This window comes from Lissotriton helveticus, chromosome 12 (assembly GCF_964261635.1).
Source record: "Lissotriton helveticus chromosome 12, aLisHel1.1, whole genome shotgun sequence".
In the NCBI taxonomy this organism is placed as follows: Eukaryota; Metazoa; Chordata; class Amphibia; order Caudata; family Salamandridae; genus Lissotriton; species Lissotriton helveticus.
Window position 1 is genome coordinate 581,366,487 of NC_136073.1, and position 26,980 is coordinate 581,393,466.

The 26,980-nt window shown below is 45.7% G+C and overlaps 1 protein-coding gene across 3 annotated transcripts in view; it reads right to left on the bottom strand.

Moving 5' to 3' along the window:
- The window catches only part of DRC7 (dynein regulatory complex subunit 7), a 323,191-nt gene that overhangs the window by 206,911 nt on the left and 89,300 nt on the right, over positions 1-26,980 (bottom strand). For all 3 annotated transcript variants that reach the window (XM_078669530.1, XM_078669529.1, XM_078669531.1), the window contains exons 7-8: positions 26,260-26,478; positions 9,526-9,654 (exon numbers count right to left, since the gene is read on the bottom strand). In XM_078669530.1, coding sequence (XP_078525656.1) covers positions 9,526-9,654; positions 26,260-26,478 — 348 coding nt within the window. The remainder of the gene's footprint in view (positions 1-9,525; positions 9,655-26,259; positions 26,479-26,980) is intronic.

A 26,980-nucleotide genomic window follows, 5' to 3' on the forward strand; every position in this document is an offset into this window, starting at 1 on the left:
TGTTCTTCTGATAGATACATCTGCCGTGTGGATTCCTCACCTTGTGAATAGAGTCCCACAGCAGTCCCCACTCCCGGAGGAGGGTGTCCACTCTGCTATACCAGGAAATCTTGGAGGACAGAGCGCGCGAAGTGGCCGTCCCTCCTCACCTCGGTATCCAAGCAGTAGTGCTTCGCAAAAGTGTGGAGGGAGGCCCAAGACGCGGCTCTGCAAATGTCCTCAACAGGAACACCTCTAGACAAAGCAGAAGTTGCAGACTTTGCCCTAGTTGAATGTGCTCTAATACCCTCAGGAGGGTCCTTACCCGCCAGAGAGTAGCAAATCTTGATGCACAAGATTATCCATCTGGAAAGTGTGCGCTTGTGCACCGCTCTGCCCTTCTTGCAGCCAGCAAAACCCACGAAGAGCTGATCGTCAATACGAAAGTCTTTAGTCCTATCAAGATAGAAACTAACAGCTCTCTTTGGGTCCAAGCGATGAAGCCTCTCCTCCTCCTTGGAAGGGTGTGGGGGAGGATAGAAGGTAGGAAGGGTAATGGACTGTCCTAGATGGAAGGGAGTTACCACCTTAGGCAGAAAAGCAGCCCTGGTCCTGAGAACCATTCTTTCAGCATGAATGGACAAGAATGGGGGCTTGAAACTAAGAGCTTGAAGCTCACTCACCCTCCTTGCCGAGGTGATTGCAACCAAGAAGACCGTTTTAAAAGAAAGAAGTCTCAAGGGACACTTGTGCAAGGGTTCGAAGGGAGAACCCATCAAATAGGTCAACACAAGATTCAAATCCCAATGAGGAACAATAAAAGGAGTAGGAGGGAACTTATTTGTGAGGCCCTTCAAAAATCTCAAAACCACAGGAGATTTGAAAAGAGAAGGCTGATCAGGCAAACAGAGAAATGCCGACAGCGCTGAAAGATAGCCCTTCACTGTAGCAACGGCAAGACCCTGTTGCGCCAGAGAAAGGGCAATCTGGAGAACATCAGACAAATGGGCTTTCAAAGGGTCTATAGATTTCTCCCCACACCAAGTGACAAATTGTGACCACCTATAAGAATAGATGGACTTAGTGGAGTCACGCCTGGCTGACAAGATGACATCCACCACATCAGGCGGGAGAGAAAAATAACTCAGGTTGCCCCGTTCAATCTCCAGGCATGAAGGTGTAAGGTCTGGAGGTGGGGGTGTAGAACCTGCCCCTCCATCTGAGAGAGGAGGTCTGCCCTGTGAGGGAGACGGAGCGGCGGGTGAGAGGAGAGGTGGAGAAGGTCTGAGTACCACACCCTTCTTGGCCAATCCGGGGCGATCAATATAACTTGGGCCCGGTCTTGGCGAATTTTCCTCAGAACCCGAGGAATCAAAGGTATGGGAGGAAACGCGTAAAGGAGTTGTGAGTTCCAACTCAACTGAAACGCGTCCCCCAAGGCTCCTTGCATCGGATACTGGAGACTGCAGAATGACAGGCAGTGAGCATTCTCGCGAGTGGCGAACAGGTCCACCCGAGGAGTCCCCCACATCAGAAAGATGTCGTGAACCACCTCCGGATGGAGCCTCCACTCGTGGTCGGCAGAGAACTGCCGACTGAGACTGTCCGCTCGCACGTTTAGAACTCCGGCCAGATGATTTGCCATCAGACAAATCTGGTGGTCCTGAACGCAGGACCAGAGACGCAGAGCCTCTTTGCAGAGACACTGCGACCCCACTCCTCCCTGCTTGTCGACATACCACATCGCGGTCGTGTTGTCCGTCAGGACGTGAATCGACCGACCGCGAAGGGAAAGGAGGAAGGCCTTGAGTGCCAGACGTATTGCCCGTAATTCCAGAAGGTTGATGTGAAGCAACCTTTCCTCTGGAGACCAAAGACCCTTGACCTCCAGGTCCCCCAGATGAGCACCCCACCCTAGAGTGGATGCATCCGTTATTACCGTGGCCACCGATGGAGGAAGTTGAAAAGGCTTTCCTTGCGACAGATTGCCTTCCACGCTCCACCAAGACAGATCCGCTGCAGTTTCTCTGGAGATCCTCACTGACTCCCTGAGATCTCCGTTGTGCTGATACCACTGCCTGCGGAGGCACCACTGGAGTGCCCTCATGTGCCAGCGTGCATGGTTGACCAATAGAATACAAGAAGCCATCAGACCGAGCAGGCGAAGAACCTTCAGGACTGGAACGACCGCTCCATTGTAGAACAAAGGAATCATTCCCTGTATGTCGTGAATCCTTTGAGGTGGAGGGAATGCACGACATACAGTTGTGTCCAGTACAGCACCTATGAACAGGTTGCGCTGGGAGGGCACCAGGTGAGATTTGGGAACATTTATCGAAAAACCCAACCTGTGTAACAACTGAGTTGTCTCTTGCAGATGATGGAGCACCTTCTCCGGCGACTCCGCTTTGATCAACCAGTCGTCCAGATACGGGAACACATGTATCCCCGACCTCCTGAGATGTGCTGCCACCACCGCCATCACCTTGGTGAAGACTCTAGGCGCAGTAGTAAGACCAAACGGAAGGACCGCAAACTGGTAATGTTGCGACCCAACCGTAAAACGGAGATACTTTCTGTGCGACTTCAAGATGGGAATATGAAAATACGCATCTTGCAAGTCGATCGACACCATCCAATCTTCTTCCAGCAGCGCTTGAAGAACCTGTGCAAGAGTGAGCATCTTGAACTTTTCCTGTTTCAGGTAAAAGTTCAAGATCCTGAGATCCAGAATTGGCCGGAGCCTGCCATCCTTTTTGGGGATCAGGAAGTACCGGGAGTAGCATCCCTGACCCCTCTCCTGCTCCGGAACCACTTCTATCGCACCTTTTCGAAACAAAGCCAGGACTTCTTCTTGCAGGAGAAGTAGATGGTCCTCCGAACAATAACCTTGGCAAGGAGGGTAATTGGGAGGGAACTCTTGTAAAGGAAGCGTATACCCATTCTCTACAAGATTGAGAACCCAAAGATCCGATGTAATCAATTCCCAATCTTGTAGAAAATGGGTAAGCCGACCCCCCACTGGGCCCACATGATCCAGAATGGTGGATCTAGGGCTGCTTTGCTGCTGTGGCTGGGGGCTGGGATGGAGAAGAGGAGGAAGAGGAGGAAACATTACGGCCCGAGCTCGGGCTCTTTGTTTGCCTCTATAAGCTCTGTATAAAGTGTTCTGCTGCTGCTGTGGCTGCTGTTGGGTTGATTTATAGTTTCGAAAAGAAGATCTGCCAAATCCTCTTGAGCGTCTTGCAAAAGTGCCCCTGGTCTGAAGGCCCAACGACTATGCTGTTGCTCTGCTATCTTTAAAGCGTTCCAACGCAGTGTCTGCCTTCTTCCCAAACAATCCAGATCCGTCAAAAGGAAGATCCATCAGTGCAGCTTGGACATCAGTGGAAAACTCACTAGATTTAAGCCATGTGGCCCTCCTTGTCGCAACAGAAGAACCCATGATCCTTGCCACAGAATCAGTCGTGTCCAATCCACTTTGGATAACCTGTCTTGCTGCAGCTTGAGTATCAGAAATAACTTCCTGAAAGTCTTTCCTATTCTCTTCAGGTATCTTGGGCACCAATTGCTTCACAGAGTCCATAAGAGCATGGATATAACGTCCCATTAAGCAGGTTGCATTTGTGGATTTTAAAGCCATACTGGCAGATGAAAAGACCTTCTTAGCAGCCTGATCCTGCTTTCTAGACTCCTTTTCCGCTGGAACCTGCAGAAACGCACCTGTAGATCTCTTGGAACAGGCAGCCTGCACTACCAAACTCTCCGGTAGAGGATGAGATGTTAAAAATTCTGGGTTCTCAGGAGCTGCTCTATACCTTCTAGCCACAGCTCTAGATACAGCAGGAGCTGATACAGGATTTTTCCAAATTTCTAAAATTGGTTCCTTTAAGGCATCATTAAAAGGTAGTAAAGGTTCAGTCACTGAAGAAGGAGAGTGAAGGACCTCTGTAAGCAGATTAGATTTAAACTCTGCAGATGGTAGAGAAATGTTCAATAAATTTGCAGCTTTCTTTATCACCACATGATAAGGTGTCACATCTTTTGAGGGTTCATAAGAAACCGAAACAAGATCCCATTCAGGTGACAGTTCAAGGCCACTAGCTACAGATAGGTCCTCAAAAGGGTCCTCAGAATCATGAAGCTCGCCTTCCTCTAGATTTTCCTCTCTATATCTCTCCTCATCCATCCATCTTTGGGCTTCACGCCTGGATCTCATCTTCACATTCGAAGCCGTCGGATCCGCAATCGACTCCGACGGAGCCGGAACCGGCGTCGAACTCGACGTCGGACGAGGAAGAGATTCACGACGTCGCTCAGGGTTCGGCATCATAGTTGATGGAACTGGAGTCGAAGGAATCGCTCTCGGCGTCGATGGCTTCGGTGTCGAAGGCCTCGCCGGAGTCGGATAATGCCAATGCGGCGCCGGAGCCGGCATAAAAGGCATAAAGGGCGCAGGTGCATAGGAATGAGGAACACCCAAACCATATGCCATAGGACCCATAGGACCAGTAGGAGCCCCAGAGGGATACATAGCCCTTGAATAAATTCCGAACATCGCATTCAGGAATTGCGAAGGGTCTTGACCTGGAGCCGGGAAGGCTGGGTATGAACCCCCAGGTTGCTCTTGAGGACGTGGAGTCGAAACGACGTCGACCTCTTCTTCAGGTTGGTGTACCGGAGTCGTACTACCTTCGGGCATCCGAGCTCCACCCTCACCAACCTCCTCCTCCTCCTCACCTTCATCCTCCCGACCTGAAGGATGTGATGGGTCCGGAGATGGAGCACACTTCCGCTTCGGTGACTCGGAGAGTTCGCATGCGATGCTTCAACCTCGACATCGTGATCTCCGAAGCCGACGAAACTACCTTTTCAATCAGTTTTACTTGTGACTTCGGCTTGGAACCCGACTCCTTCCTCGACCGATGTCGGGATTCATGGGTTCTCTTCTTATGCTTCTTTCTAGAAGACCTCGAAGCATGTGCTGATGACGAATCCGATCGCGACCTCGATCGAGATCTTGACTTCGAACGACGAGTTCGCGATCTTGATTTTTTCTTTTCTTTTTTTTCCTTTAAACTTAGCAACCAGAAGTTTTGCTTCTCTCTCTCGGAGGGCCTTTGGTGTCATCTTCTTGCAGGATTGGCAGTCCTCGACGTCGTGGTCGGAGCTCAGACACCACAAACAGCATTCATGCGGATCTGTAATGGACATTATTCTGTTACATTCTCCGCAAGCTTTAAATCCAGTCTTCTTCGAAGTCATGATGAAAACGAGAAGACAAAGACACTAGAAATTTAGATAGTAACAAAGTTACAGTAAAGGCTACAGACGATCCCAGAAAACCGTTAGCGTCGACGACGCGGAAAAAAGGGAACTGATGTCATCACGCCGGCGTGGGCCTATTGTAGGCGTCGGTGACGTCAGCGGAGTCGCGAGCGATGCCGTGCCTCTGTGACGTCCGAGTCCACGTCGGCGCGAAGCTACAAAAAGAATTTCCGAATGTTGCTGACGCAAGGGGATATTCACAAGGTGAGGAATCCACACGGCAGATGTATCTATCAGAAGGGGCAAGGCAGGATTAGAGGAGGCCAAGGGTGGAGTTGTCCTTCCTTGTGGGCGGGTGTTTTTTTTTTTTTTTTTTTTTTTTTTTTGAAAACCTTTATTGTACAGAAAGAGCTCACAAATACGGGCCTACAACCCACCGGGCTGGCCACCACAGAGCCGAATGTCAGGAGCAATGCACAGAGTATCACAGTATACAAAGGCCAAGAAACAGGAGAAAGAACAAGCATCTTAGAGCGATCACAGGAGATAAGAATTAGAAAGGTAGTTTTCCTATTTTTAAAGGACGGGTTAGGGAGTACAGGAGTATGGCGGGCCAAGAGACAATCCAAAGGGGCGGGGCCGCGGCGGGCAGCAATACAATGATCGTTAAAAAAACACAGGAGAAACAAACACGAAATAGGCATACCAATAAGCACCGGTCAAAACAACAGACATGAGGAAAGGCCAACGCACACAGCGTCCAATGCCCGCCCACCGCAGCTACCACCCGTACCACCAAACCGCACAGAAAAAGACCCAAATACAAGAACAATACGAAACGGACCCCCAATAAAAGAAAGGAACCCCACATAAGGGGGGGGGGGGGGAAAGGAAGGGGGAAGAAGGAAAGGAAGGGACTTTTATCCAAACACCCGCCCCCGGGCGACGAGACAGGAAAACCATAACCCGGTATAAAATAGACATTGAAAATACAGAAAACACACCCAGCAAATCAGAATCATCGTGATACCGGAAAAATACCACAGAAAGACACCAGGGGGACAGACGACGAGACAGAGCCCCGAAAGAAGGGATACACAAGGGCCATAGAACCAAAAAGGGAAAAGAAAGGAGGAAAAAGATCCCCCAAAAACAACAACAGACCCCCCCACCCACCCCTCAAGCCCACCCTACACCCCTGCAGAAGGCTACGGCCAACCCCCCAGCAGCGTGCCTGTCACCCTAAATAGAACCCGAAATATAGAAGAAAGAAACAAGGTAGAAACAAAGGCAAAAAGAAGGGCCAGGGAAAGGAAGAAACGTCACACACGGGAGAGGGCAAAAACAGGATAATCTGCAACCATCCCACCACCCGCGAAAAGGGGAGAGGCAAAGCCCACGGGAAGTTAAACGACATCAGGATAAGTTTCAGGAGTCTCACGAAGTTACGCAACAGCACAACAGCACATGTCGGTCATAGATCAGAAACAAGACTACCGCATATAATAAGTCATTTCAGCCCTGTCCGCTTTTGTCCAAGGTTGTAATCATCCAAACAAACAAAGTCCAAACGACGAGGGACACAGGGTTCAGGAGGAAATCCAGCGGCAGTCCGGAGGAGAGACTTGAAAGAAAATACGGAGAATATAAAAAAGTTACGGTACAATCTACGCACCGCAGGCACAGTTCCATGAACCAGTCCAACGAGACAAGCCCAGCTGGGTCGGCACAGGCGCCCCGGCCAGGGAGCCGACGCGATGAGAGACAGAAAGGATCATCGAGGCCTGGACAGGATGCAAACGGACCGCAGACAGGCGGCCAAGGCAACAAAGCAGGACGGCAAAGGGCGTCGGAGAGTCTCCAATTCAAGGATGCGGTCTCAGCCGGAGGCACAGAGACCAGGAGCACACCGGCCGTACCCTGCAACGAGGAACCAAAATCCAACGTTGGGGGCCCGCCTAAATCAAAAAATGGGTCCGCCTCCACAGGGGAAACAGGCGCAGCCACGGAAGTCCGCCAGGAGTATAGTGCATCCAGGACAACTTGAAGTGCGGGAAACCCTTCACAAGATCCGACATCCGGGCCGTGTGGCGGGCCCCCAGTGCTCGCCCAGGCCCGGCAGAGACTCTCAGGGTCGGCCGCCATCTTAGAAACCCAGCAAGCCCTCGGTCGTCGGGGGCCCCGGCCGGAGCAACACCAGAGCAAAAGGAGGTTAGCCGAACTGCGTCGGGGCGCCCCAAGGCAGGAAGGAGACCCACCAGAAGAAGGATGTTCGGTGGTCCCCTCGTGCCGCCGGCCCCGTTCTCCGAGCCCGGGCGGAAAATTCAAAATGGCCGGGCCGGGGAACAAAGGGGGAGACCAAGCCGGATAAATGAGGAGGCTCCCCCGCAGGAGGCAGCGTCCGCACCCCTAGGCCCAGGCCAGTCGGGTCCGCCAACGGGCACAGCCGGCCTATTCGCACATCAGCCTCCGCAACCAGATCCACAGCGCCAGCAAAGGCCGACCATCGCGCTCCGTAACGTCCCGTCGCTGCCAGGAGGTCCAGGCCAGTCCGCCCCGAAGGCTCCGAGCGGGACCACCGCACAGGATCGACAGCACCCAGGATCACCGGAGCAACGGGTAAGTGTCCGCAAAGTGCCCGCGGTACCGAAACACCGCAAGGAGGGCTTCCCGGGGCAGGAGAAATACAGGATAATCGAAGAAAACAGGTGGTTGAACGGAGCCGAGCTAAAACGCGGCCATCTCGGTCGCGAGCTAGGCTCCTCCCCGATGGGCGGGTGTTTGAGTAGCGCGGGCGCGGCCAGAAAAGCTGTGTCTGAGGCACGTCCTGCCTCCGGAGGACTAATTGTGCTGATTTGGGCAACGGCAGTCAGGGACCCCGGTGGGGAAGACTTTTTTTTTTTTTTTTTTTAAACTTGTTTTTTATTGTTGCATCATCAAGCATAATGAACATCACAGACCAATCAAACAAGTATTCAGGCTAGGGTACAGGGAAGACTTAACCTTTTGCCGACTGCCATTCCGGTTCGACTGACAGAACGACCAGCCCCGAAGTAAGCAGGGGATTGGGGCTGGAGGGAGGAGCACTTCACAAAGACTTCTGCGAGATATACTGGTGTAGTTATAAGTTATTTCTGGCCCCACGAAGAAAGAGAGAAGAAAGGGGTGGGGGTGTGGAAACAATAAACAGTAGAATCATACTGGGGAGGTTTCCTGGTAACAGAAATCCACGACCAAAGAGGGCAACTGTTGATTCAGCTAAATTCTCCAAGAACCAGATTATTGCAGAATAACTAACTGAAGGCTAAATACTCCCAAGGATTAATGTGTACCTTGCCTGTTAACACGCATGATCATTGACCTTTTTCTTGAGGTGGAAGAATAATAATTGTTTTGTGCTGAAATGTCTTCATGAAATTACCTGCCTTCTCCATCCTAGGCATTACTTTGCTTGATAATTAATGTAACCATCTGTGTGATTTTACTGAAGTGTCTCACAACTAATTCGTTCTAGGCCCCTCTCTAACTATTTTAATGAGCAAATGAGTTATGACCTGAACTGGATTCTTGCATCTATCCTGTTGAACAGAACTATGGCTAACTGAGGTTTACTAGTAATACATGTAACACAGGATTTAATGTCATGTCATGTCTTCAGAGGCACAGGAACACGGAATGTAAAATGATGAAATGTTAATGCTGATGCAAATGAAATCAAACTTAAGGAAGAGATAAAGCTTTTCTACTTTTCTAAAGACGGTGTGGTGTCATTTTTGTAGTGGGGGTGCGCTGAGTTACTGTGTTAAGTGTGTCGCAAGTACAACACCAAAGCCTTGGAATTAGGCCTTTCCACTTGGTGCCAAGCTACCCTAGGTGGACTGGTGACCCCGGGTCCAACACCCATGGACCCTGGCCATAATGCATGTAAAATGGTCTACCGTCTCTGGGACTGGATCTATCAGCTACAACATTTGCAGACTTGATTTTTCTGGGACTGAAGACACTGAAAATTGTGGGTGTCAGAGTTATTCCTCCAGGTGACATTTCGCCACTTGTTTCGAGGGCCTAAGTGTTTAAGGATAAGCGCCTGCTTTTATGTGGAAGAGGGAGGGATGTGATGACAGCTGCTTTCAGTGCCCCATAACCCAAATGAATGGTAAACGCCCTGCTCATTATCTGTACTTTGCCTTGTGTGTTTTAATGACATCACTACTGTAAATCGTTTAAGCCTCCACTATCAGTACACATTTCACCTCCTTAGACACAAGATTTGCTTACCGAGTCATCATCTTCTTCGCCAGCAGGTTCTTCTTCCTCCTCCATATCAGGAATGGACAAAAGGGGTTTTGCAGTACCAAGCAGCATGAATTCCCACTTCACCGGATCTCCCAGATCAAAGGTCAGGTCCTGTGTACAGGAAAGATTAACCATGTTGTAAGAGTCAAGTCAAGTCAAAATATATGTTTATTATGACCGTAGTCTTTAAACAATGCAATTAGAATAGCACAGAATGGAGTATGACTTATTATTTTTAAAACTTTGTCCATAAGCGAGGTTCGTACACACCATTATCAAAAATACAAAAAATCAGTAAAATTTACAGTTATCTTAAAACTCAATTTGTCTAATAAAACCTATTCCTATTCTTATTACTCCGTACAGTTACAATCTGCTAAAAACTCATACAGTACTACCTGTTATTCTGTATCTCTCAGTGCCGTCAGAGACACCTTTAAAAATTTCCCGAGGGCAATTGCGATATCAATGTAGGGGATTTCTGTTAAGAGACTGGCTGCCTGTGATCTTGTTTTTACATCATATTTTATGAAGACAGGACGCAACAAAAGTTTCCTAAGGTCTAGGAGTGTAAAACAGTCTAACAAGATATGCAGCGGGTCTCCCTTTGTCCTCAAGTAACACTTACAGTGACCTTCCTTATCTAACATTTTTGCATTCAGGTCTCTGTTTATTAACCATGGGTTGATCCCGATTCTAATTCTGAGGATCTCTTGCCTGTATCCGCAATTGGGTAATCTGTCGAGGTAGGGGAACCAATTCTCAAGGGACCACGCATTTAGCATATGTACCACTGATTTTTTCTTTCTTAAATAGCCTCTATCAAGCAATTTCGAGACTTCTTTCCCTCTTTGCTTCAATTCACCTTTGGTACTAGTGATTTGCAATGAGCTCAGGTCCCAGTCGAGCTCAAGAGTGTTACAGATTCCCTTCACTTTATCCCTACTGGACTTCGCCCATTTTAGCTCGCTTTTCTGGATTTCTTTGCGACACCAGTATGCCACTTTTTTTGTTTCAGGGTCTTCTAATCTCTTCCAGAATCTGATCACAGCCATCTGGGTTAATATCGCCCAGGACTTTGTACCTATTTCTGTTCTGATGGCTTGAATCATAGCAGATTTAGGAAGTGATAGGAGCCTTTTTATGCAATTTCCCTCTATGACGTCCCAGGATCCCTTACCGCTCAAATAAAGGATCTCTGCGCCATAGAGAACTTGGGGGGGGATCATTGCCTCAAAAGCTCTGAGCATTGGCCGGTGTGACATCTCACCATATTCCCTATTGAACCTTTTAAGTCCGCAAATGGAGGAGAGAGCCTTTGCTTTTTGCGTTTCTAAATGGGTGCTCCAATTTAGTGTCCTATCGAACCAAATACCCAAGTAACAGTACTCATTTACTGTCTCTAATTTAAGGTCCCCTATGTACCAGCTAAATCTACTTAGCTTTTTCCCGAAACATAGGGTTTTTGTTTTATCCAAGTTGATGGTCAAAAAATTTTCAGCACAGTAGGTATTAAAGGCATTAAGCTTCCTTTGGAGGCCTCTCTCGGTCTGATCTACTATCACCAGATCATCCGCATATAATAAGCATGGGATTTTGTTCCCATCCATTTTTGGACTGGCACTGCCCTCCACCTCTAAATAGGCCGGGAGATCTGACAAGTAGATAGAGAAAAGCTGGGGGGCCAGCACGCAGCCCTGTCTTAACCCATTAGCTATGGGTATTTTGGGAGTTAGGGAGCCCCTCGTATCTTTAATTACTTGCCCCCAGTTTTCCCTGTGTAGTTCTTTTATTATGGTCAAGAGATCTGTCGGGATATTTAGTCTCTTTAGTGTCTCCCATAGGCAGGCCCGATCTACAGAATCAAAGGCTGCTTTGAAGTCGACGAAACAGCAGCATAGTTTGCCGTTCTGTTCCGTTGACTTCCTCGCCAACGCCCATAGTGCAAACCCGTGGTCTATTGTCGAGTGGCCTGCTCTGAATCCACCCTGTTCTATGGGGATTATGTGGCACTCTTCTACCCATGTATTCAGTTGTTTTAAAACGATTTTAGAGAACACTTTCTCTCCAATATCTAGGAGGTTAATCAGCCGATAGTTTCTTGGCTCCTCTTTGCTCCCTTTCTTATGTATCGGCCTGATTATGGCCCCCTTCCAGGTTAGAGGCATTGCGCCATCTTTTAGCACTACCTGAAACATATTGGCCAGGAAACTTGCCCACCATGTAACCTCGGTCTTCAGAATTATTGCAGGCAGATTGTCTGGGCCTGCTGCCCGGGTTAGCTTGAGTTCTTTTATTGTGAGCTCTACTTGTTCTTCGTTAAATTTGGCAAGAAAATTTTCAGAAATATCTTGCCATAATTTAGTCTCCATCTCCTGACTGGGAGTCCTTGCCCCGTACAGTTCCCTTATGTATGTATCCCATGCTGCCTCACTCACCACACAGTTTAATTCGCCCTCTGAAGTGCCAGATGCTGTCTTTACTAGTTGCCAGAATTTCCTTCGATTTTTATTCTCTATGGCTTCCAAAAGTTCTAACCAACATTTTTCTTTATGTAACCTTTTAGTAGAGAGTACCATTTGCTTGAATTCTTTTTTCAGTTTTACCAGGAGATCCTGTCTCTCTTGTGTAAAGGTCTTTTTTTGTTTCCTCTGTGTTGCTCTTATCTCCCTTTTCTTTTTTTGACATTCTACTGAGAAGCCTTTACCATAATTTCTTTGTTTTACCCTATTGGGATCTTCTCTTTTTAGGTTTAACTTGAGGCATTGAACCAGTTCTTCTAATTTTAAGATGAACCATTCCAGTTTTTTATTTTCAAAATTGGCAGGTGCCATTTTTATTTGCTTGGCCTTAACTTTTTCCAGATATTCCTCAGTTAGACGTGTCGTCACTCGTTTGGGGTACTCAACCGCCTGGTTTATCACTGTTTCTCTCTGTAGTTTCCTACCCCCCGTTATTACTATATGGAGGAGTTTGTGATCACTCATCACATTTTGAATTAACTTGAAGGATCTTATCTGGTAAAAATTCCAGGCCTGCAGGAATATATAGTCAATTGGGCAGTTCTGCTGCCCTTGAATAAACGTTTTTCCTGCTGGTGTATCTGATTCTATTCTTCCATTAACACAGTGAAAACCCCTGCCTCCTAAGATATGTATTAATTCCTGGTCTTGTTTCGAGGTTTCCCCTACTGGGAACCTTGCCGGGTTTATACCGTATGCCTCTAGCTGTTCCCTATTATAAAGGTCTGCTTTTCTTGGGTTTAGTTTATGGTTGAAGTCCCCCAATATCACTATTGTATCTGCGGAGTATTTTTCTAAAATACTGTCAACATCCTCCTTAAAAAACCTCCTTTCCCTTTCATACTCCTCCCCATTTTCCCACTGCATATATACATTCAATAAAATCATCATTTTGTATTTTAGATCCACCGTCAAGAGTTCAATTCTGCTTGATTGTACCCATTTACATTTTGTGTTCAACAGATTTATTTCCCTCATTACTCTTGTTGATACCAAGGTCATGAGGCCCCCAGAGGGCCTCCCACGATTTTTCTTTATGGCCGGCTGATGTATCTGGGCATAACCGTCAAAGGTTGGGGTATCGTCGCATAACCAGGTCTCTTGCAAGCAGGCAATGTCTACTTTGTTTATGGATTCCTTTATGTATTCCCATTTTTGTTCATTTCCTAGCCCATTTACGTTCCAAGACAAGAGACCTAGGTCATGCGGACCCCCTTTATCCTATTCGACGTCACTCAGCTCTCCTTCCTCATCTGTAGCCACTGTATTCCTTTCGATACTTTCCTCCGTGTGGGTGCTGTTAGACGACCAGTTCCCCCATGAGGAATCATTACCTGTGTTTTCAATTATAATGTTCAGAGAGTTCCGATCACTTTTTGTTTCTTTATATAGGAATACTTGTCTCTTCTGGAGCCCGGCATGTTGTTTTAAGAAATTATTATCTTTCACAGGTTTTATATCTCTCTCTGGGATAATCTTTAATCCTTGATGCGTTATCTCCTTTGTGGCATTCAGGATTGCCCTTTTTACCAAGTCTGAGTATAATGTGATTTTTGTTATTTCCTTTCCTTGCTTGTTTTCTACAAAACCAACCTGCTGCAGGTCTTTAGTGCCGATCCCCCTCAGACTAGCGCATTTTGAAAATACCGACAGAACCTGTGCCCTATTCGGGGGGTTAATGTTTCTTCCAGACTTTCCTTTCCTCCCTGCTAGTAACAGGTCCAGGAATACCCATTTGTTGTCATCTCTCTCGTATGAGTTCATGTTTAATTCATTCTGCTGATGGCTGGTGAGTGTTCTTCCTTCTCTCCGGCTTTTGATTCTTATATTGGGTTCTTCATGTATCTGTGGTCTTATACACCTTTGATTTGTGGCCGGATCATCCAATAGCCTTACGCTTTGACTCGTCATACGGGTGGAGGGGAGAATCTCTGTTGCCTCCCTATGTGATTGTTTTTTCTTTGGTACTCTCACAGATTTAGGGGACATTGGAGTTTTTGCCGCCACCTGTACAGGTCTTTGTGTTATAAATATTGGGGCTAAGGCATTTAATCCTGGATCCACCCTCCCTTTCCTTGATTCCTTCTCTTTTCTTGTTCCGACATGGTTCATTTTCCTAGTTTTTTCCTTCCTGTTCCTAGTCCCGAGTGTAACATACCCTCCTCGCCTTTTTATCAGCATGGGTCTTCTTGATATGTACACGTTGTTCGCGGGTTCTAATACCTCCTTTTCTGCTTGTTCTGCAGATTTGGGCATCCTTTCGAGTAAAACCAAGCTTTCTTCTTCCGATACTGTCCTATCACTTTCCTTGTTTGGTAGGACTGTGTCTGTTGGCATTACCCTACTTGGCAATTGGCACTTTATTTCTCCAAGTTCTTCTTCTATTTTCTTTAAGTGTTGTTTCTGTGCCTTCATTACTCCGTTGTTTGATAGGGTTACTTCCAAGATTCCTTGGAGCGCTCTCTGCATTAACAAGATTAACTCCATCAAGGAGGATGTTGGAGTTTCCGAGAGCACCGAGACCTGTGTGATATTTCTGCTTGGGTTTGCTGGATAGCTTGTCCTTAAGCACTCTTGTCGTATTGGGGATTTTTGTCGTAGTTGCTGTTGTAGAAGTTGGTCCGGAGCTCCTCCCCAGATGATACTCTGGTTCTGGTCATCGTTTCCCCTATGGCCATCAGTCCCTACTGACATCAAAGAGAACATTTTCGGTGAAGATGAAAGGCGAGGGGCCGAGATTTGGTGATTTTGACTCTGTAGTGTCAGGTTTAAGGATTTAAGGATCACACCGCCTTCCTCGTTATCAGGGTTGGCTTCTTCCTGGGGATCTCCTTGGTTTGACCGACTCTGGTTTTCATCTGGCCAGCCTAATTTTTCCCCGATTTCTCCGCCAATTTCCGCTATTTCTTCATCTAAGACAGACGCTACTGCTGGGTTTAAAGTTCTATAATGTTTACCTACAAATTCCTTTATAGATTTTAGCGCTGCTGTGTTCTCTTTCTGTTTGATGGTTGTTTGATTACCACCTTTTTTTCCCTTCTGGGCCGTCTTCGTCGCTCTTTTGACTTTCTTTTTCTTTCGTGCCCCTTTATTATTTTCCATAGAAGAAGCAAGGCTTTCCAGGCTTTCATTGAGGGATTTTGAGCCTTCCAATGATTTACTCCTTCCATGTTCATCCGGTAGTTTTTGGCCTCTTTTGGGTGCCATTTCTATGCAGCAACTGATATACTAAGGTGGTATGCTTAAATATTATTTTAATTTTTACTTTCAATAAAAAATATAAAAAATTATTCACTTACCTCTGTTCTGCCTCGGTTGCCTACCGCCTGCTGCCTTGTTGCCTTGCCCCGCTTATAATTCTACCGAGAATAATTCTCTAAGGGTATTTTCTGATGTTGTTTATACTTTCTTTTGATGGCCGGAGCATGAATTCCACTCCCTTTATTGCCTGCTTCCGGCTCCTAAGCTTCGCAATGGGCTGACTTTTGGACTGCCTTTTGGATACGGCTGGTTCAGCTTGTTGTCCGCGATTTACCTGGGAGGGGCTGCTTGGCTGCTCTCGGTCCGCTGGGATCTCTTACAGAGGTTGCCTTCTTAATGGCATCACGCACTTGGCGAGTCTCCCTGCTCGCAGCGGCTCCCGCCCGGCTCCTGCTCCCGCTCCCCTCGTCACACTCCGCTCCTCCCGCCGGCCTCACGACAGTCCACGGCTTGGGAGGGGGTCTGTTGCCCGTTATCCCGATTGTCCGCCTGTGGCAGGGGTCCGTTAAACACGGGCTAAACTGTATCTCCAGCGCCGATTTCCCGCGCTCCTTGCTCCTTGCTCCGCACCACCACACAGTGCTCCGGTGATTCGGCGGTCGGCGATCCGCAACCTCTGTGCTCTCTGCGCTTGGTCTGGAGGGGCGTGGTTAGGCAAGGCACGGCGCAACTGGTCAGAACAGAGTCAGGACTCACCGATGACTTGCATGTTGTAAGAGCTTTTGTTCATGTTTATATTGGCAGCACAACAAATTCAGGATTCAGAGCGCCACATTTAAACAAATTCAAATAATACGTAACTGAAACAAGATAGGAATCGTCTACAGAATACACCTAAAGCTGTAAAGATTCATCACCTTCAAAGAGAAGGGCTCTCTCCCAATGCATTTCCTATCCAACATGACATATAATGGAGTTTAAATCATAAAGATGTGTATACACTGGGCATACCCTTCCCACTTAAGGAGATAACACCAAAAAGAAAAAATGATGGACGGAATGCTGACAAATCAACCATTCACCCTCAGTCAAAGATCTGTTTTTAATCCATTGTTTCGTTGCTCACCACGCCACCTCAGTTTGGACCCAGGCATATGCAAATCAGTCTTGACCATGCTCTCCATGGGACAGTCCAGCCTGAACTGACAGACCAGGTCCTCCCTGGAACAGAAACAAGGATCCTGGCACCGATTTTGGGGTATCACCATAAATCAGGCTAGCTTGAACCCAGTGGAACAGTGAGCACGGGACCCGTCTGGGCATACCCCTCCCACCTGGGGTGACAAAATCAAAAATAACAAATGATGGATGGAATGCTGAACAAATCAAACATTCACCCCCAGGCACAGATTTGGTGTTGTCTTTTGGCTCACCACGCCGCCCAAGTTTGGACCTAGCCATATGTAAATCAGTCTTGACCCTGCTCCTCAGGGGAACAGTCCAGCCTGAACTGACAGACCAGGTCCTCCCTGCATCGGAAACAGGCATCCTCGGACCAGTTTCGGGGTAGACCTATTGGCTATGCCAAAGCTTGTTTTCTGTGGACTCATCAGCACATTTGGTGTGCAAATATTATTCATTCAGTGGGGCGTCAATTAAATTTGGTTGCACCATCAGCTTAAAACCAGATTCCTAACTGGTCATGGTTGTGCAACACTAACCCAGCATGATCTATCTGATGACTGTGTATGAAGATAATTTTAGGCAGGCATTTGACCAAAATACTCATTTTATGTAGAAGTGTTGCATTTTTAGTCCTCGGGCATCTTTTTTGCTTGTCGATGCCAAAAGGTCCATGTACCTTTTCAGCCTTCTATTTTTTCGGAGTATCCTTGGTCGTCTCAGTGATTTTCCCTTTCTTCAGTTTTCAACCCAGATCTTTTGAGTAGAGTCAGCTGGGTTTATCTTAATGTTGCTGGTATCTATTTCTCAGAATCTGCCCCTTTGTGACCGGTAGTTTTGCATTTGGGATGCATCATGCCAAATGCAAAAATCGCAATTTAAAGTAATCTCTAAATTGTGATTACTTAAATTGTGTTTGCATTGAAGGAATCGCAAATTGAGATTCCTTAAATGCAATGCATAAACCCCATGCGCGCTGCGGGTTTTCCCGCTGTGCGCTAACATTTGCGAAAAGCCGCGTTACATGACGAGCTCAGCTCGTCATGAGCGTACGACAGGCGTAACTCATGACGAGCTGAGCTCGTCATGAGCGTGGAAGGAGTTAAAGTAAAAAAATCGCGATTTCGCTAATAGGGGCCGCCAATTACCATGATGTTGAACTTCATGGTAATTTTCAAAAACTTTTAAAAATTCACTTTTGTGCATTTGTCAAAGTTTCATGTTGCGCACACACATGCCCTTAGGGCATGTGTGTGTGCAACATATTTGCACAGATCAATTTCAGGGGTGCAACAGGGTGTCCTTTTGAAACCTTAGCACCCTGAAATTGCATGCGCAATTTGCGAGAACCTATTGGTACTCGCAAATTGCGCATGCATATTCCCATTCATTTCTATGGGCCTGTAGGCCCATAGGAATGAATGGTTCAGCCATTCCTTACTTGCGACCCGCAATCTGCGAGTAGCAAATAAGGAATGTGTAGGAATCGCTATTTTTATAGCAATTTCTACATGCATAGGCTTTTGCGAGTCCTTAATTGTGATTCCTTAATTATCACAATTAAGGACTCGCAAAATCCTACCTTGATGCATGTGCCTGTATGTCTTTTGACCCGGAAAGTATTTTCCTTTCTATACTTTTGTCAACTGCTGAAAGTTTTTGCATCAAAGTTAGTGTTTCAGGACCTGATTTAGAGTGTGTAGACAGGATATTCCTTCACAAACGTCATAGAGTACACAGTCTGCCAACCCAAGGTTTACCACCTCATTTATAGACAGGAGGACTTTACGTTTTCTGTCGACCATGCACCCTGTTGGCTTCAGCAATGGAAAATGTCCTCAGATGCCCAATGGTGTAGGTGTCCATCAGAGGAAGGACATTTCACCGCCCACCCTATTTAGGTTGAATAGTGTAATGCCTTTTTTCCTGTCCAAAACCACCAGGAAAAACCTAGTAGTGAGGGGCATGAAATAACAATAATGACTACCACACCTTGGGAGAAGACTACCAGCCCCAGGATGTGGAGGGGCCAGTAGTTTTTAAAATTTTCTGAAACAAGCTACTGCTTGGGAAGTTTGTTTTTGAAAACCAAACAAATGAAAATGTTTGCTGAATGGCTGTAAAACCGACAGTGGCAGTGCACTAAATTTTTCTAAGGAACCACCGTTAGGCTTTATGACAGTTGCTTTCATAATACAGAGATGACTCCTGGTCTGGCATTCATCTCTAAATTTGACAGACCGTAGTATGCCAGGACGGGAGAGGGAATATCCTCCACCACTGGGCATCAACTCACAATCAGTCTCAGTCTTGAAGACATATTTTTGTATTCAAGAGGCTTATTGCCTTGAGGTATTGTTTGTTAGTGGAAATAATGCACTGACAAAATATCCTTTGGGACAGTCTCTTTGATGATAGAGTTAGCACATTACCTGCTCTGCAACTTCAACGCTGCTTTGCCTTCCTCTTTCGAAGAGAAGCCCTTGTGCTGCATGGTCATCTCCGTAACCTGCCCTCCGTAGGAACTAGATCTCTGGGCCATGACGTCATTTGTCCAATATTGCTTACCATAATTTTTTGGAGACTTAGATTTGAATAATTAGCACAGAGATGACTCTTTGATATTTGACCACAAAGGGAGGTATAAATTACAAATAAAGTGCTAATTATTTGCCACAAATTTTCTGTGTCAGTTTGGGAAAAAGCGAAATGGTGTGTTGCCCTTAACCCAATACGCTGAAAAAGCATTGCGGTGCTCTGTTCATGAGCTCCCGTTGAAAACCTACTTCACTAAGATTATGCCGGTTTTTTTAATGCGGTTCAGTTCTTAGACTGCATATAGATTGGAAATTTAGCGCCTGGAAATTCGGCAATTAATTTGAACGCGGAGAAAACCAGTGCTTACTTTTTGACCTGCTTCCTCGGTGCTCGATGGGTCTAGAGGGGGCGTGTCTGAATGCGGATGCCGCGGAGAGGAGTTCTGCAGCCGCTGTGTTTAGCTGTCGGCAAGAGGAGAGACGGGGGGTGTCCCGGTGCCGGTTGTCGGCTTGGTGTGGAGTTTGGCCGCCCTGGAGCTCAGACGAGGACGCCACATCCGAGGCTTGCTGTTGGGACGATGCGAGGTCGCTGCTGCCACCCTGGAGGTAGAGGTAGAGGCGAAAGAGACCACGGATGAGAGGGCATTGAAAGTGGGAGAGCCAACACTGGTCCAAGTGCAAAAGGAAGATGGAGGCGACGATAAGGGGGGTTACGAGCCAGAGGCTGGATACAATTTAAGAGGCAATAAGTATAAAGATTCTAAAGGGGAGTCCAGCAAGTCCAGTAAGGACAAGGCTATTAAATCTATTAAATCTAAGCTCCCCCTTGTGGCTGATTTGAGTATACCCACGGCAGACTGGGTAAATAAGGCTGAGCCTGCAGTAAAAACAGTAGCACCTGAGGAGGGCGATAACTTTACCTCAGACCATCTCTGTAATAGTAAAAAGAAGCCTTCTTCTTTTCTAACAGGTCAGGTCATAGCTAAGCGAGCCTATACTTGCAAATCAGCCAAAGGGACCAAAGGCAAAAAGGTTACCTCAGTGTCAAAAATAACCCCATCACTGAGATCTTTTTTTAAGGTGATCCCTCAAGTAGTACAACTACCAGAGAGACTTGGACTTGGAAAGACACCAGCAGAGGATACTGAGCTTAAGGGAATGTTGAGGTCCGAAGATTTGTTGGATAAAACCGACACACTGTTCGAGATGGGGACGGAGGGTGTAGAAACCTCTATGAACCTCGAAACAGGTTTGGGGGCAGGCTTAGGAGGTTTGGAGGCAGGCAACGATCAAGTCGGCAGCATAGAGAAAGTGGTTAGTAATCTATGCGCTGACACGTCAAGACATCCCGCACCTCTTGCTTTGGTGCTAGCGCCCCCACTGGCTCCTCCTCTTATGTTGGCCTCACTAACTGCAACAGCCACTACAACAGGAGTAGGTATACAAGGTCCTATGCAAGGGACTATAACAACTATATCAGACATCTTGGTCCCCCTATCGAGTCCTATTCCGCCCAATCCATCTGCCGATGTAAATACTGACCTGATTTCTACTCTACAGGTATCCTTTCAGGGAATGTTTGCCTCTTTATCAGCAGACATCAAAAAAGGATTTGAAACCTCTGCAGCTAATCAAGCGGACATTAGGTGTTTCTGTGAAAACCTAGATAAAAAAACTAAATGACCTACCAACGAGAACAGAGGCACTTGAGGACAAGGTAACAGGCTTGTCCCTGCATCTAGATGAAGCTAAGGCAATTGTGATCACACTTAGGAAGGAAGATCAAATGCTATCAGAACGGATGGAGACGCTTGAGAACAACGCCCGAAGGAATAACCTTCGGATATTGAATATTCCTGAGGATAAGGAAGGTTCAGATATCAAGCAGTGCGTCATCTCATTGTTAAAGGAGGCACTGCGACTAGACCAGTCCGAGGAAGAATTGGCTCTTGACATACAACGCATCCACAGAGAGCCTTTTAGGAAGAATCCAAAAATAACTAAACCCAGAAAGGTTTTGGTCAATTTTCTTACGTATTCCCTCAAGGAAACTATCCTAAATCTGGCTCTAAAGCAGAAAATTGTTAGTGCAAGGGGATTTAACTTTCAAGTGCGATCAGACTTGTCCAGGGCAACATTGGACAGACAATGGGAATTCGGGAAAAGACTGGAGGCCTTTAGAAGCTATGGTGCAGTTGCTCAATTGGTTTTTCCAGCCGCATTGAGAATCATGTACAACAACACAATGCACAATATAAGATCAGTGCAGGCAGCAGATGAACTACTGCTCACTATGGGCAGAGAAAAGGGAGCGGGTAACTAGAGAAAACCTTTTGCAACCATAGGGCTAAGTTGCTTGGCATTTCTAAAAAAAAAAAAAGAGAAAAGGCGGTTAAACTAACCAATAATAAATTACACAATACAGAAGGAAAAAAACGCACTTAGGGATACAGTATAGTGGGGGGGGGGGGAAAAAAATTTAAAAAAAAATTTCACCAGTAAGACTGTAAGACTGCAAGTAATTGGGTTTAAATAAGGGGGCACGCAGGGTAGGTCTAACTTTTCCTATTTGTTTTATATGATGTTTTATTTTTTTCTTTTTCCCGGCTATGAATAAGAAGGGAGTTCACAACAGAGTACTATCTTCTGGGTATTCCAGATAGATAAAACAAGGGTTTTCCAAGGGGGAGGGGGGTTAGACAGGGTCACTGGGGGGGGGGGGGGTGGCAGGGGAAAAACCCAAAAAAGGTCCTCATTTCTTGAGTCAGCTTGATTTTTCATATGGAGTGGTCATTTTTAAAGATATGTCTCAGTTAAAAATTCTTACTATTTGGTATATGGGATATAGAGCTTTTTACATTTGTAGGAGAGGTAAAAACGAAGAGTTGAAACATTATCTGAATGGATAAACTGTCTATCCTCTCCTGGAATACTAATGGTTTGTGTACCAGCCCTAGGAAAAATAATATCATGCAATATCTCCGTGATTCTGGTGCGCACATTATAGTACTCCAGGAGACACATCTGACTAAACCGGAAATGCAGATATTGGTCAAGAGGAATAGATGGATTGACGTTTGTATAATGACGTCACAAACAACACACACTAGAGGTGTGGCGATTCTATTTAGAAAATCTATAAAAGCGAGATTGGTATCTAATCTTGTCGACTCAGGAGGACGATGGGCAATAGCATCAGCCATAATACATGGGGCACCATTAACTATAGTGGGTTACTATGGCCCTAATCAGGATGATCCATCGGTATTGAAGGTCCTTTTTTCACATCTTTATTCATTTCCTGATCCTGTTATTTTAGCCGGAGACTTCAATATAGTTTTAGATCCCTTAGTGGATAAATCAGCTTCTAACAGAGCTAAAGTTTTGTCTAAAACCAGGGTATATCTGCAGGACAATATGAAGCAGTTAGGATACAACGACATCTGGAGAACAACACATGGATCACAAAGAGGAATCACTTTTCGAAACCATAGATTTCATCATCAGTCCCGAATTGATTTTATCTTGATTAGTCAGTCCTTGGTCCATCTAGTTAAATTGGTATCCCATTTACCATTATATCTCTCAGACCATGCGGCAATCTTTCTAGAACTGGAAGGGTTTCCAAAAAATAGATCAAGTAACTGGTCATTTGATCGATCACTATTGTCATCAACTAATATTATCGATGCCCTTAAGGTAGAGGTCCAGGCTTTTCTGGACGAAAATATAGGCTCCGCCTCTCCTGGCGTTATATGGGATACTCTCAAGGCATTCTTAAGGGGACACATAACTAACAAAGCTGCATATAAGAACAAGATCTATAGAGAAGCAGTGACCTCTTTAGAAACAGAGCTGGCTAACCTCCAAGCAGACATCATTAGTCACTCTGATGCTTGTGCTACTATAACTCAGGAGAAGCTGAATAAAGCTACTATCTTGAAGGGAGAGTTAAGTTCGATATTAAATGCTAGGGTCCTAGAAAGATGGGAAGCCAGTAAGCTGGCTCATTTTGAGTATGGCGAAGGTGCCAGTAAATTGCTGGCATGGAAAGCGAAGACTGAGCTAGTACGTAATAATATCAACTCAATTATGTCCGGTGGGACAACATTCTCAACCGATGTTGATATTAGGAGAACGATCCGGGACTTCTTTAGAGATATTTACCGCGAGGATAACAGTGTGGATCCTAAGCAGGCGGAAAAGTGGCTGGCGGACGTTTCTCTTCCTGTTCTGACATTAGAACAAAGTAATAAACTGGAAGATCCCATTTCACAGGAGGAAGTTAGGTTAGCTGTAGCTAACAGCAAAAAGGCAAGGCATCAGGCCCGGATGGGTTGCCATCTGAAATCTACAAAGCTCTGACACCAATTATCATTCCCTTTTCGACTGAATTATTTAATAAGATACTCCTTGAAGGCATGTCCCCGCCTAAATCGTGGGATAATGCATCAATTACATTGATTTTAAAACCAGGTAAATCTCAACTAAATTGTGGGTCTTACAGACCAATTTCCATCTTAAATACAGACTATAAAATCTTCACTTCCGTACTTGCAAATAGGCTAGGGGCAGTAGCAACAAACATCTTGCATACAGACCAAAAGGGGTTCGTAAGGGGTCGGCAGCTGTATGAATTGACCTACGACCTTATAGGCGCTATCGATATGGCAACGGTGGCATCAATTCCTCTATCAGTAATGACTCTGGACGCCACCAAGGCCTTCGATAGAGTTAATTGGGTTTACCTATCGGAGGTCTTGGGAAAATTCAATTTTGGTAAAAAATGTCGACGTACAGTCAAACTCCTCTATAAGAATCCGTCAGCGTCTATACTTGTTAATGGAGAATTATCTGACCCATTTAACATCACTCGGGGGACCCGCCAAGGCTGCCCCCTCTCCCCCCTCTTATTTGATCTTTATATAGAGCCTTTTGCTCAAAAGATCCGAGACAATAGTAACATCAAGCCTTTTGTGTTTGAGGGATGGGAGAGGAAGGTAGCCTATATGCGGACGTTGTTCTCATTTTTACATCAGACTTAAGATCAGCGCTCCCCGCAGTACTCACGTTAGCCAAAGAATTTGGAGCCGTATCAGGCTATGAAGTTAATGCAGAAAAGACAGACATAATGGTCTGGAACGACCCTGAGCCTGTGGCAGGGGCCCAGATAAGTTCAGTCCTCCGCTACTTAGGTCTAAATATATATAAAGATATAGACAAGATAGTTCAAGCAAACTTCTCGCTCATTGCTAGGGAATGTCGTAGATTAATGAAATCTTGGTCTACACTTCCACTATCTCTATTGGGTAGATCTAATTTAGTTAAAATGACGATTTTACCTAAAATTACATTTTTATTTAATACCATTCCTCTTTTCTTTAATCCCACGATGACAGTCAAGCTTCAAAGCGATATACGCTCTTTTATATGGAACAACCGTAATCCGAGAATCGCCTGGAAGAAGATTAGGCGACGTAGAGAGAAGGGAGGCTTGGCGGCTCCTGACTTACAACTTTATGGGTGGGCTTTTCAGATGTCCCATGTTAGGATGTTGCTAAAATCTCCGATTAATTTAGGTTGTGGACATATGTTTGCTGCATTACTCAAAGGAGAAAAGGTGACTGATCATGAATTCTTATTTAAGTTTGGGGATCCAAAGTATTTTAAGAAAATAAAATTGAAAGTGCTTAGAGACTCATGTAGAATATGGGTTAAACTTAGGCATACTATTAGAATCGACTATTATTCTAGTAAGGCTCCAATGTGGAACTCTCCAGGTTCTCCGAGCTGGCTTATAGACAACCTAGCAATACCATTGCGGGAGTCAGGTCTGGTAGCCTGGGGAGATATCTTTGTTGAAGGAAGCCTATTGCCGTGGGAGGTATTAAGATTAAAAGTGGGGGATCGTTTCTCCAGGTTCAAATACCTGCAAATGCAAAGTTGGGCACGTTCATGGACTTCAGGTAAAGGTAGATTTCAGCTGGGAGGGGACAGCATATTGGTGTCCTTATTAACAGATAGGCCTCCATTCAAGAAAGAAGTTTCATTTTGGTATAATCTCCTACTTGAAGAAACGGAGGGTGAGTTTCAACTACCAGACCAATTGTGGTCCACACATATTATCGACATTAATCTGGAGAATACGTGGTATGAATCTTTCAAGATCATGTGGAACATAGTAAAACCATCGTGGTTACGCCGAAACCACTTGTTTACATTACATAGGGCATACTATTCGCCCCAACGCCTGTCAAAATTTTCGAACAGTTCTCCTGTTTCATGCCCTAAGTGCGGCTTGGTTGAGGCTTCGGATTTACACATGTTCTTTTACTGCCCACTTTTATCTTTGTTTTGGAATTCAGTTTCTAGTTCAATATCCATCTCCTTGGGATCTCAAATAGTTTTAAGTCCTGCTCTTGTTATTTTTGGTATCGCTCCAGAGTTTCATGGTCAAGTAAAAAATCGAATCTGTTTTTGTATCTTGTTGGCAAGGAGAGAAATATGCAAGAAATGGAAAGATCCTTTACCTTCAACCCTGCTTGACTGGCAAACGTCAATATTACAAACATCAAAGTTGGACCTTTTAAGACCGGGAAACCATAGAAAGAGAAACTTTTGGAGGTTACTAAACTGGTGATAGGTCTTGGTTCACTCTTGTTTTTTTTTTTTTTTCCCCAAGGTCCAATGATTACGCTGCTTGGCATTCTCCTTATTATTTGACTATACCCTAAACACTCGAAAGGGAAATAAGATTGGGTATATGAACGCAGCATGTGTCCCGGACAGTTGTTCCAAAGTAGCTCGTTGGGAGTATGACATTACTTACTGTGGGGCAATTAGAGCAGTCTCTCTCGGAGCCCCATCCAGTTTATCTGAGACAGTAAGGTCATTACCACATGCTACTTGTTGACCTCCAAGGGCGGAAAATGAGGACAAAAAAAAAATTAAAAAAAAGCATTGACAGTCTCTGGACAAACAATTCCAGCCGAACTCTACCACATCTTCTCTCTTATTAGCATTCTCCTTTTAATTTACTGCCCTGCTGTTGGAGGCAGAGGTCCACTCACGATACCACTGGTTTATGTATACATTTATTTGTATATTGGGACACTCTCCGGCACCCCTCCTAGGCTGCTGCATGACTACAAGTGTCTTTGAAGAGCTTTCATTATTGTAGCCTTTGCCCACTCCATACATCCCAGGCACTCCTGCCATCCTAACCCTGATCCCAATTTACCAATGCTGTGGTACGTAGTTGCCTCAATATTTACCTTGCAGCCCTCGCGACAGTCCTGCATGTTGACCCAGTAGTTCTCATGATTCCACAGGCTCTCAAGTCCCAGGAAATTATCATCTGCTGTGCTGTAGGATTTTCCAGTAAATGGGTCAATGAAGAAGTTCTCTGGAACTTCGCGCTTGCCGGAAAGAACAAGAACCCAGCAATGGACTCGCAGTCCATACAATGGGTCCGGTTTGGGCTTTTCATCTTCCTGTAAATAGAAAAAAAGAGTCTTTGATTTGCACATGATTTGAATTCCAGCTGCTAAATAAAAAATACAGTTCTGAGCACCTCACCCATCTGCTAATATCGAGTACTTTAGCACTAGATCCACTCCAAAGAAACATGGCACCCAAGTATTATTTAATAAAATTCTTCTTCTGGAATGTAGCCTAGACTCTGATTGCCGGTGCAGGTTTGTTTTTGTTGTGCAGGCCATATTGGGTGGTCAGTTAAAGAGGCAATGTGAGCTCTTATTGTTTGTTTCCCAGGCCATAGGTGAAGAAGTAAAAATGAGGGTTTTATTTTAATTTGTAGTCCATATGCTGAGAAGGCTTGCCCATACAGGTGAAGTAGGTGGTCAATGTACTTGGTTAAGTGTGGTGCAAAATACAAGCATAAAAATCAAATTAAAAAAAATGACTTAACATAAAATTGTGTGAGCATCGATTGCGGGGTATGAAGGTGGCACCAGTCAAAGGGAACTCATCTGG